The sequence below is a fragment of the Chiroxiphia lanceolata genome, chromosome 5 (genome assembly GCF_009829145.1).
Source record: "Chiroxiphia lanceolata isolate bChiLan1 chromosome 5, bChiLan1.pri, whole genome shotgun sequence".
Lineage (NCBI taxonomy): Eukaryota > Metazoa > Chordata > Aves > Passeriformes > Pipridae > Chiroxiphia > Chiroxiphia lanceolata.
Window position 1 is genome coordinate 27,986,626 of NC_045641.1, and position 11,259 is coordinate 27,997,884.

Genomic DNA, 11,259 nt, shown 5'->3' on the forward strand with positions numbered 1-11,259 from the left:
CTTAGACTGTCTTTTCCTATACAGTGCCAAAATAATCAGTCTCCATAGAACTAACATACTAAGAACAACAGACTCTGAGGAAATATGCTTTTATCACAATAACAGTTTTTAAAACAGTATTATTAATTCAAAACTTATTTTGTAGATAAAATTGCTGTGTTAACAGAATGACTTCTCAGTTATTCAATTTAATATTCAAAGGTTATTTAAAACAAACAAACCTAAAAGGCTTAGGGACAATAATATAGATTCAATTCAATATATTGCCTTGTTGCCACAGCAAGAATAACAAATAGATCATAATGTAGAAGTAAAACCCCAACTATTTAGATTGCTGGCATCTCCTACTCATGTCTGTAAATGAAATATGTTCCTCAAAGGATTTTGTGCCTGTAAAATACTGATTTTTCTTATAGTTAAGACAGTGTTTCCAGGGGGTAAACTTATTTTTTTACTTAAAGGAAGCAAATGTCTGTAAGGGAAGTGATCAATTAATAGATTATTTCAGTACTTCACTGTTACAAACAGAAAGTGTAGCCTCTCAGTTCATCCTTTGTCCATATCTAACCTTGATTAGGGTAAACCTGTTAACAAAGGCAGGTTATTCTCTGCAAACAATTCTTTTCTTCCCTTAGTGAAATCATGGCTGGTGTGGTAAGTAAAGAATAATAATAGGCAATGGAAAAAAGTTATTAAGGTTGTTTGCAGAATTCAAACATAAAGGTGCTTTTAAAGAGAATCTATAAGTTACTATAAAGAAGTCCTATAGAATCAGTGTAATTTGTTATTTAGTAAAGGCTTCCATCACCCAAAAATATCTGTTTTTCCTTTTTAATTCTAGTCATGTTGTCCTGTAAATCAGGTGTTATAGGAACGGAGATTTCTTATTAGTTTCAGGGTAGATGATGGTCAATAGTAGTAATCCTCTGGGCAAATTATTCCAGCCTGATCTTAAACAAGTTTTGATTCATTTATTATATTCTCAGTCTGCTTGCAGACCTCCTGCTGGCATCAGTAACAAGCAATGTACTGAGAAAACACAGAGCTTTGAAAATGAGATGTTATTTGTGTTTGAAAAGAGTATTTTAACATTTTTCTCTGTACTAATGCTGTCATATTTACATGCAGCAGTGGGATTTGCTGTGGTTTTATATTTTGGCACCAGCCTGTAATGTGTGTGCTATCGTGCTGTTTATTCAAGGAAAAAACACATGGTAATATTATATTTGCAGCCTACTTTTTGGGCTAATTAAGATAAAAGGTGTTGTGAATTTCATAAATATTAACCAAACTACACAGAAAGTATGTCAGGATATAAAAAAAGATGTTGCTCAATCCTATTGAAAAAGCATTGTCATTTAGCAGCCTGTCCTTTGCTTAATGTAGGAAAAAAAGCTGCAATGAATCTGGGCAACAAATGGTCCCTGCAAGGGATCAAACAAGAGAAATACGATCCTAGACTGCAATTTCCAATGATCTACTTCAGATTACTTTTAGATATCATGGGTTATTAAGTACACCAAATTATATTCAAGTAATTCAGCACCTGCTTCATCAAGCTACAGAATATGGAATTAGATATATACCACTTCAGCTTCACTGATTTGATATGTAGTAGAGAGAAACTGGTGAATATACATTAATCCTGTGAAATTAAATCAAGAAAATTAGCTGAAGATATTCCTAGGAGACCATTTGGTATCTATTTGCATAAAATGCTGAGTTACCTGCTTACGAAAATCACTTTTTTTGTTTTTTAATGAGAAATGGAAGGGAAGAGAAGAACTGAGTTTACAAAAAAAGAGCCACTAACAATCATTAAGCATAAGAATAAAGCAAGTATATATTTTTTCCCTCTATGGTTCTAATATGGAGTATAGAGACTATACTGGTACTTTGTTCTCTTGATCCAGAATAACTAATACCCAAAGCTTTATGGATTATAGAATGCCTCTCCTGTTTTCTCTTGAAAATGAAAAAAATTCCTATTTCTTTTTTGTTGAAGACAGTGAATTTCAGCAAGCTGTTTTGAAAAAAGAAATTGTCACTGAAGAAGTTTTCTTTTCCCCTCATTACATTCATGAGAGAGGACTCAGTTCTCTGCTTTATATTTTCCATTGCTCTAACAATCATCACATGCTTAGTATTTTTCACGTTTTAATTTATTGTGCATTATGTAATAATCTCTCTGGTTTATATTTTGGTTGCAGTTTCTCTTGGACTTCTGCATGCTCGAGCTACTCATATTCTCTGGCCTCCACAACGCTGGCAGAAGTTACAGCCAATGCTACCTCCAGAGCGCAAACCGCTGCACAGAGAGCAGGAGTGAGCTAAATGTTCTGACAGGACAACATTGACATAAGTTTAACCAGGAAGAGTTGCAATGGCTATACCACCACCTCTTAAGAGCTTTACCAAGTGTGCTTTGATATTGGGTATCATATCAGCAAATACATGTGACATATTACAATTCCACCTTAAGTGTAAAGTTCTTCAAGGAGGTTTTGTTTGTTTGTTCTGTTGTTTGGTGTATTTTTAAAATCTCAAACATTGTATGTTAATTTGGTTTGAAATAACTGGTTGTAGAAGGTTAACTGAAGGTTAACCAGTTTGAAATAACTGGTTGTTCATTTTTTTCTGAGAGCAGTAAAAAGCTTAACTTATGCCTGTGCCTGTGCTTCTCTGGATAAGAAACTATTAAAACCTACAATAAAATATTTTGATCTTTTACTTTGTGCTTGTTTCTTTTGTAACTGAATAGAACCTTTATTAATATAATTGATTGTATATGAAAAACAAACCACTCAAAACTTCATATACTTTGTCCTATAATTTCTAATACTGCAGATCAGTACTTCTGTAGCTGAAAAGTTTTTCAATGCGATTTATGATTTATTATTAAACTGAGCACGTGTTGCTTATTTCTAATTTCTTTTGGGACGTGTTTTATATAAATATTCCTGTATATTTTGCTGAAGTAATATTCAATCAAAATGTACAAACTTTATTACAGTGTCTGAAGGCAATGTTTCATTTGTTTCTCGAGTACATCTTTGTTAGTATTGATTGCCACATTTCTTTGCAACTATGTAGTTAGATGAGATACTGTGCAATTATGCTATAATATAGAGTTAATATAAATATACTCTGTAAATATGCAGTAAAGCTTCTGCACACATTATAAGTGAAAAGAACTTGAAAAATGACACATTTTAGCTGCAGATCAATATAAGCCAGCTTATTTTTGATAATTATTGAATTTTACTTCAGATAGGCTAGTACTTCAAAACTTAACAAATTACACAAAAGATCTTTAAACATTTTCAGCTAAAAACATGCAATTATCAGAACTTTTTTAATCAGGCACGATTAAACTAAGTTATACCTCTTTGAAGACACATATCTGCCTTTATCAGTTAGACAATAGCTTCAATCACTATGAAAGCTCTCTATTACGTCTAACCTCCTTAAATGATCCAAACCTCTGTAGACCTATGACGCTTTCCACTGTCTATGTGTGCCTAAGATCTTCGTTTCAAGAGGTGTCTATGTTAGGTCTCTGAAACTCATCTTAGCTAAACTAATGCCACCTTGTTTTGGGTTGTTATTGCAGTAAATTCAGAATTATTCAGGGTTGGAAGGAGACATCCGGGAAAATACAGGCCTGTTCAAGCCTGACCTTTGTTGCTGGGGAAGGTATGGAACAGATTGAGTGTCGTGGTGTAGGTACATAGTTGTATCAGGACAACTAGAGGATCAGGCCCAGCCAGTATGGGTTTAGCAAAGGCAGATCCTACTTGAACACCCAATCTCCTTTTACGGTGGGTGGCCCTCCTAGTGGATGAAAGGAAAGGCTGTAAACATTCATCTGGACTTCAGAAACCTTTGTTCCTGTCTCCCAGAGACATTCATATGGAGACGCTGTCAGCCCATGGCTTGGACAGGTGCACTCGTCACTCTGGTTGTTAAACAACTCGTTGGACATCCTGTGGTGAATGGTGCTACATCCAGTTGGAGACCAAATCACTAGTAGTGTCCCAAGGCTCAGTATGGGGGCCAGTCCTGTTTAATGTCTTTATCAATGATCTGGACAAGGGGATCTAGTGTTACCCTTGGTAAGTTGCAGATGACACCAAGCTGGATGGGATATTGATCTGCTGGAGGGCAGGAAGGCTCTGCAGAGGGATCTGACAGGCTGAGATCAATGGGCTGAGGCCAACAGTATGATGTCAACAAAAGAAGTGCTGGGATCTTCCCTTGGGTCACAACAACCCCATGAAACACTACAGGCTTGGGGAAAAAGATGGCTGGAAAGCTGCCAACAGAAAAGACCTGAGGATGATGATTGACAGGTGACTGAACATAGCAAACAGTGTGCCCAAGCAGGCCTCGAAGTCCAATGGCATTCTGACTTGTATCAGAAATAGTGTGCTCAGCAGGATCTAGGGAAGTGATTTTACCACCCTGTGCTCAGCACGGTAGGCCACACCTTGAGTACCGGGTCCAGTTCTGGGCCCCTCACTGTGTGAAAAACATTGAGGTGCTGGGCATGTCCAGAAGAAAGGCATAAAGCTGGGGGAAGGATCTAGATGAGTGCGTCATAGGAGGAGCAGCTGAGGGCGCTGAGGTTGTTTAGCCTGGAGAAAAAGAGGCTGAGTGGGGACCTTATTGCTCTCTACAACTACTTTCAAAGGAGATTGTAGGAAGGTAGGGATCGGCCTCTTATCCCAGGCCAGGCAACTAGCAACAGGACACAAGGAAATGGCCTCAAGCTGTGCCAGGGGAGGTTCAGGTTGGACATCAGGAAGAATTTTTTCACTGAAAGGATAGTCTACTATTGAAATGGGCTTCTCAGGGAGGTAGTGGATTCATCGTCTCTGAAGGTGTTCAAGAAATGACTGGACAAGGCACTTAGTGCTATGGATTAGTTGACAAGGTGATGTTCGGTCGAAGGTTGGACTCAATGATATTGGAGGTCTTTTCCAATCTTAATGATTCTATGATTTTGATTGAAAATAATTCTTTGCAATTTTTTTCCAGGTTAATTAAGAAAACTGAAATGAAGTCAAGAAATTTACTGCAGTCGTAATTAATTTTGGTGTTAAAGATGCAAACACACATCCATGAAAGGAGAAAGAAAGAGACAAATGTAAAAAGAAGCAGAACTAAACCAGATTAGATGACTTTTATTTCTTTCATTTATTCAGGTCTTCATTTCCTTTCTTTCCACTAGTTCAGTCCTTCCTTTCTCCTCCTCTTGAGTATCAACTGGGCAGAAGTTTTTACATAAATTGACAAATATATGATGAATTGGAAAATTTGGGTTGCTGACAGCACACCTTCATTGGTACCCCATACTGGAAGCAGGCACATGGGCCTCCCACTCCTGATCCACTCCAGCCACTGTCATTCAGATCCTCTCTACACATGGACACAACCAGGAAGCTCTACACCCAGAAAAGAATACTAGACATGGAGTTTAATGAGGAGATAAGAGACACTGCAATGATTAGGCTCAGGTGTCAAAAGACCAGTACTTTTTAGGTGTAATTTACTCCCTTCATACTCTTCTCTCTCTATTTTTCCACACTCGACCCTCCCGAAATCACCCCCATTTCACTGACTTTGGTCTCCTAAACATCCCACAAGCACTGCACAATACTGAAATGCTCTTCCCTGCACCCCACAGCAAAACCTGCACCTCTGGGCAATGTCACCAGTCTGTGGGGCAACCCTGACACCCTCCCCACTGATTCCTGGTGTTAACTGTCTCCCATGAGGCTAGTGCAGGGGCTTCAGTGCTCCTTTTCATGGCTGAGGATGAGACTTTCACAGTCTGATGACTCCTGCAGTAGCCACAAAGGAGTTAAATCATGATATTATTTGGCTTCCCGCAGATTCCATACCCTGCCATTGCTCCTCAGGGCTCCTTTGTCTGTATGGAGACCATACACCTAATCTCATACAGGCTATGAAAGTTTAAATGTCCCAAGTATTCAGCTGTGACATGCCTCAAGGAATATTTATTCATTTATATTTGCATACATATATTTATAAATATTTATGAATTTATATGGATACATAGGGTATACATGATGAAATGATGGAATAGAGAATATACCTATTAAGTCTGAAGATGGTTGTAAAGACTGCCATCATTTTAGAGAATGCTATTAGAGTGCAGTGATCTGAATTCAAGCAGAGAGTCTGGGGGAATAATTACCTGTACACGTGCTGGATTAAGTTAATAGAAAATTTAGATGTTACAGTGGATTGTAGTTGAGCATGAATCAATAATATGCTGTTATGAATACATACTTTGTAAAGAGCAGTATAGACTGTAAACATAGGAAACAATATTCCTTCATTCATGTACTATATGATTTTAGAGAAACTTGAAAAATATGACCTATGAGAAATGCTGGAAGAACTTAGGTTTATCATTTAGTCATCAGAGTCTGAGACACAGTCTTCAAAACCATGAAAGATTGCTCTGAAGTGGAAGAGAATCATTGGTTCTTCAAGTCCATCATGTGCAGAAGGAGAACTTACAAACTTACAATGAAATGACTGAACTCTTAGGTTAGACATAGAGAAATAAATATTTGAATTATAAAAAAAATTAAACATTTGAAATTATTATTTTTTATTGCATGGTTTTAAAACTTTATGTCAGGCCTGTTAGAGACAGAAGGATGGATTAACTAGACCCTGAGACCCCACATCAGACAATTCAGTATCCAGAGCATAAAGAGCAAACCCATATTACCAAAGCAGAGAAGACCAAGAAGTGGCAAAAGCACATGAGCAAATATTTAAAGGTATTATTCACTATTGATATATTTGATTTTCAATGAGAAGCCTGTTCTGGAGGTAATGAAATTAGTGGCAAAATTCTCATGGACTCAAGCCATTATGATTACCTAAGTCAGGATCTTCCTCTTCAAACCACAGGCCTTCTGGTTTTTGGTCATGGCCTGTACTGCAATGCAATAGGAAACTGATTTAATGGGAGTTAAATAAAAATGACCACAAGAAAGGAGTAGTACACTAAGAAATGAAAGGATAACAGGATACTTTAAAACTTGATATATTTTTATGTACGAGGAGTCACACCTTTCCTATGGCCCACGAGAAAGAGACTAGAGTGTCAGAATGCACTTGTAGAGCAAGGAGAGATTTTGCAAACTGATCAGTGTTGTAGTCTGAAATTCGGACATCAACAGCAAAGGAACTGCTAAGATTAAACAGGAAACCTTGGGCCACAGAGGCTGGGGAAAAAACCTACCATCTAAAAGACCAGACAAGATCCATTGTCCTGATCTCCCCCAGCAAGATGTAGAGAGACTTTGCATGATGCTATCAGATATCCCATTGTTTTCTCCCTCCCTGTAAAGCTGATCACCCTTCCCCAATGTAAACCTACTTACTGGAAATATCAAACCTTTTCCCCCAAATGTAAATATTGAATCCGAGAAATGTAAATCCCTTTTTTCCCTTATGTCACCCCTGCTACTGGAAATGCTAATAGATTTTGGAAACCCCTGTTTGGAATAACCCTGCCTCCTCATTAGCATGTAAGCCCCCGAGACCCTTAAATACCACTTGTGTGTTTAATAAATCATTCCAGTTTTTGCCTCTATATCTGGGATCATGTCAGCTTTATTGGACCATTACAGATCAGGAAGTGGTATTCTTAGCAGACATGAACAACTGTATCTGAAAGAGTGACAGAGCAAAGCTATGTACCTCAGCAATATGTAAGCATCACAGCCTCACACAGAAAAACAAAATATCAATTGAGAAGGTGGATAGCTGTTGTAAGGAATGAATGATAATCTAATGAATCTAAAGATCCTCAATTACGTGCTCAGGATTTCCTGTGACAAAGAAACACCGTAGTGGAATATGTACTGTTTAATTTAGTCCATCTATTGATCCCTTAAGATGACATACCTAGATGATGTGATGTGAAGACTAGTAATCTGTTATTGCACGCACAAAGCACTAGCTGTTCAGGTCTGATACCGTTACAAAATAGATAATTTAGTGCCAAATTTTCCAAGGAAAAGAAGGTAAAGCCAAGAAAATAGATAGCGCTTTATTAAACCATTTACAGTGCCTGGTTCCTCAAGTATTAACACTGATGAAATAACAAACCAGACACTATAGATTGCAACTAAGACTTATGAACTCAATGTACCACAGTATGGTCAAGTGATAACAGATATGAGCTCTTGCTATGCAGAAGTTCATTTTCACATATCTTTTCCACTCCTTTAGATTTGTTTACCACACAGATCAGAGAGAGCTCTGAACAAACACTTCCAGCATATTACAAGTAGGACAGCTGTCAGGTGCATCATTCTGTAGTTGTATTGCTCAGGAGTCTAGCAGCAGATGAACCTGCATGCTTTTGTGCAGCTTTGGTGATCCTTTGGTATTTTGCTATAATATGAAGTAATGCTCTCTGGAATATTTTACTATCAGTTCTATTATGATCAAGAAAATTATTACTTTCTTCCTCCCCACATCAACATGGTCTGTTATTATCATGATCTATTTAGCATTTTGTCCAAGATCATATAAGATGCACATGATAGATTTGGGAAAAAAACCCAGAATTTCTCAGATCACAGTCTACCTTCTTATTGGCAAGACTGTCTGTAATTTCACTGTCATTCATTGTCTTGCACAGTTAATTCACAAATGTACCATTTGTGATATAAAATACAAAACTAAATGAATGAAAAAGATCAGTGAAAATCAAAATTCGAAGTAGAGAGCTTAGCCTTCCAACATTGCATGGTGAGAGGAAAAGCTAAGTATTTTCAGAGCTGAGGTTTCCTATGGCATTGTAGGCTCATAGAAGATGTAATGAGGCCATAATAGTGGTAAATACTGTTGAAAATGTCCTTCCATAAATATCAAATCTCACCCAAAGACACTGGATTTGTGCAAATAGCAAGCAGCAGCCCTTTCTCACCATGCTGTTAAAGCTGTGCTTTGGTGCAGAAATAAACTGAAGTTCTTGAAGAAAGCTAGAGGACAAAGGCTACAAGAAAACCACATGTCAGTGGCTTAGGGGATAGACTGGGAATCCCAGAGGTAGTAGAGCTGAAATCCTCATCACTGCATCTGTACTCCTTTTCAGTAATTCCTTTGTGTGAATTAAATACTCAGACTATTAAATCTGGTACTACAAGTACAAACTTAATTTCATCTAGCATTTTGCAGTAGTTGTTAATTTTAAAACATATCGTGTTCTAGCAGTGTCTCTTATGACCCTGAATGCTGTGGTTTTATTTGTTTTTCAGTTCGTGAAATAAAAGATAAACCATAAGCTGGTTTATGCAACTGCTCCTCAAGAGACTTTTAAGCAGAACATCACACAGAAAATATTGCCAATACTCAAACTATGTCACATCCAAAGATCTTCTTGATTGAAATTATTAACAGTGTTGTTGGATGAGTCGTTCACCTTTGGAACATTTAGTAGTTAAAAACCCAGAAGCATAGAATATGTAAAAAATGGAGCAGCTGTATCTGAATATCAGGTTATCCTGGTCATACATGGACAAAGGCTTTAATTTTTAAAAAATATTTAATTTGTGATAACTTGGAACCAAATTAACCCACCGTATCATGTACTAGCTTCCTCATCCTGCTCACAAATGTCTCAGCATTTTATTTAACATCTAACCTTTTCTCATATCCTTCTATTAAATGTTGAAATTGAATTTTACATCCTTTGGGAGCTAAATGTAACACCCTCATATTTTTTTCTTATACACATTTCAATTAATAAATGAAACATAGGACAGCAATTTTTTTAGCCCTCCCTAGAGTTTTATCCATTTGATTACAAGTGTTAATCACACAAATGGTCCTGAATTTTCTGTAGGACTTCAATGCCTCAGGACCTTTGATCACACTATAGTACTTAATTTTCTAACTTGCTTTTGATGAGCCTGAAATTAAAGAAATGTATTTCCTTTTTTCTCCTGCATTCTTCCCTCATTATGAATAGGTGGTTTCTAAATCTGACATGAAGTATCTTAAGGGTTCAGATAAGTAGTCCATTTGTCCAGATATCCAGTAACCTGTTCCTGACAGAGGTCAGTAAGTGATACTTCCTATAATGAAGTTATACTTCCTATAATGAAAAGTTTGGAATAACCTGCCAAAAGGGAAATTACTTTCCAGCCCCAGGCAGTTAGTGTTGTGCCCTGAGGCATAAAAGTTTAAATTTCTTACTTAAGAGTTCTTTCAGATTTTACTCAGCTGTTTGCCTTTACAAACTGCGCCTTTTCAGATGTTGCAGCTGAAGTGAGCACAAAACATTTGCATAGATAATGAGAACATTCAGTTACATTAGAAAGGATAGTAGTAGCATCCTACCTTTTGTTGGTTGAATTATTCTCTTGATTCTTGTGCTAATTAGTCCACATACTCAATCTTTTTCTTCTTTGGAGCTGGTGGGTTTCTTGAAATGGTGGTCCATGAGTCCATGGTCCCAGTCTCCCACTGCCAAACTCAAGAGGCCAGGGACTGGCACCGATCCCTTGCAATTATAAAGGGCATGAAGACCTGTGGAGCCAACCAGGGGACAAGAGACACAGCAGGTGACAAGAGACAACCAGGTGACACGGGAGGACCCCAACAAGTCAAAAGGAAGACCCCAGAAGAGACGATAAATGCCCAAGTGGTCCTTTGTTCAGGGTCCCTCGTTTGAAGATATGAGGCCTGTTTCACTGATAAGACAAGGCCCCTGTTTCAGGACCCCCTTCTTATTCTCTGTAACTTATTGGGCAAATTGCTAACTATTTCTGACTCTTGAGAGGTCAGCATTAAGGGGAAAGCAGTGGATATTGTACACAGAAATAATATGCAGGGAAATACATAAAACTGTGAAGAACAAAGGGTAGAGGAAATATCTTTTGCCACAGAGCTCTGAATTACAGGATTTTTTAACTTGTGATCAAGATAAGATATAAACCTTTGGAAAGAATATCCACAATGGGAAATAAATTTCTGTAAATACCTGACAGAATCTATAATAGCATTACCTAATACCTAGTAGTGGGGTGAGCTGATTGTTAAGGCTTTATTTTCAGTGAAAAGAAAGTTGTTAAGTCCCAAAGGGAAAGAATAATCATGTCTAAAAATAGAACCAAGATGAAGCTTGAAATAGAGAAGTTGACAAATGCTGACAAAAATTATGACTAAGAAGGAAACTTCCACTTCTAGGCTTTAAAC

At 37.4% G+C, this 11,259-nt stretch overlaps 1 protein-coding gene across 1 annotated transcript in view; it reads left to right on the forward strand.

The window, feature by feature from the left end:
* Positions 1 to 2,730, forward strand: part of IMMP2L (inner mitochondrial membrane peptidase subunit 2) — a 424,389-nt gene extending 421,659 nt beyond the window's left edge. Inside the window, exon 6 of the mRNA XM_032687891.1 lies at positions 2,210 to 2,730. Coding sequence (XP_032543782.1) covers positions 2,210 to 2,329 — 120 coding nt within the window. The 3' untranslated portion in view covers positions 2,330 to 2,730. The remainder of the gene's footprint in view (positions 1 to 2,209) is intronic.
* Positions 2,731 to 11,259: the final 8,529 nt, after the last annotated feature.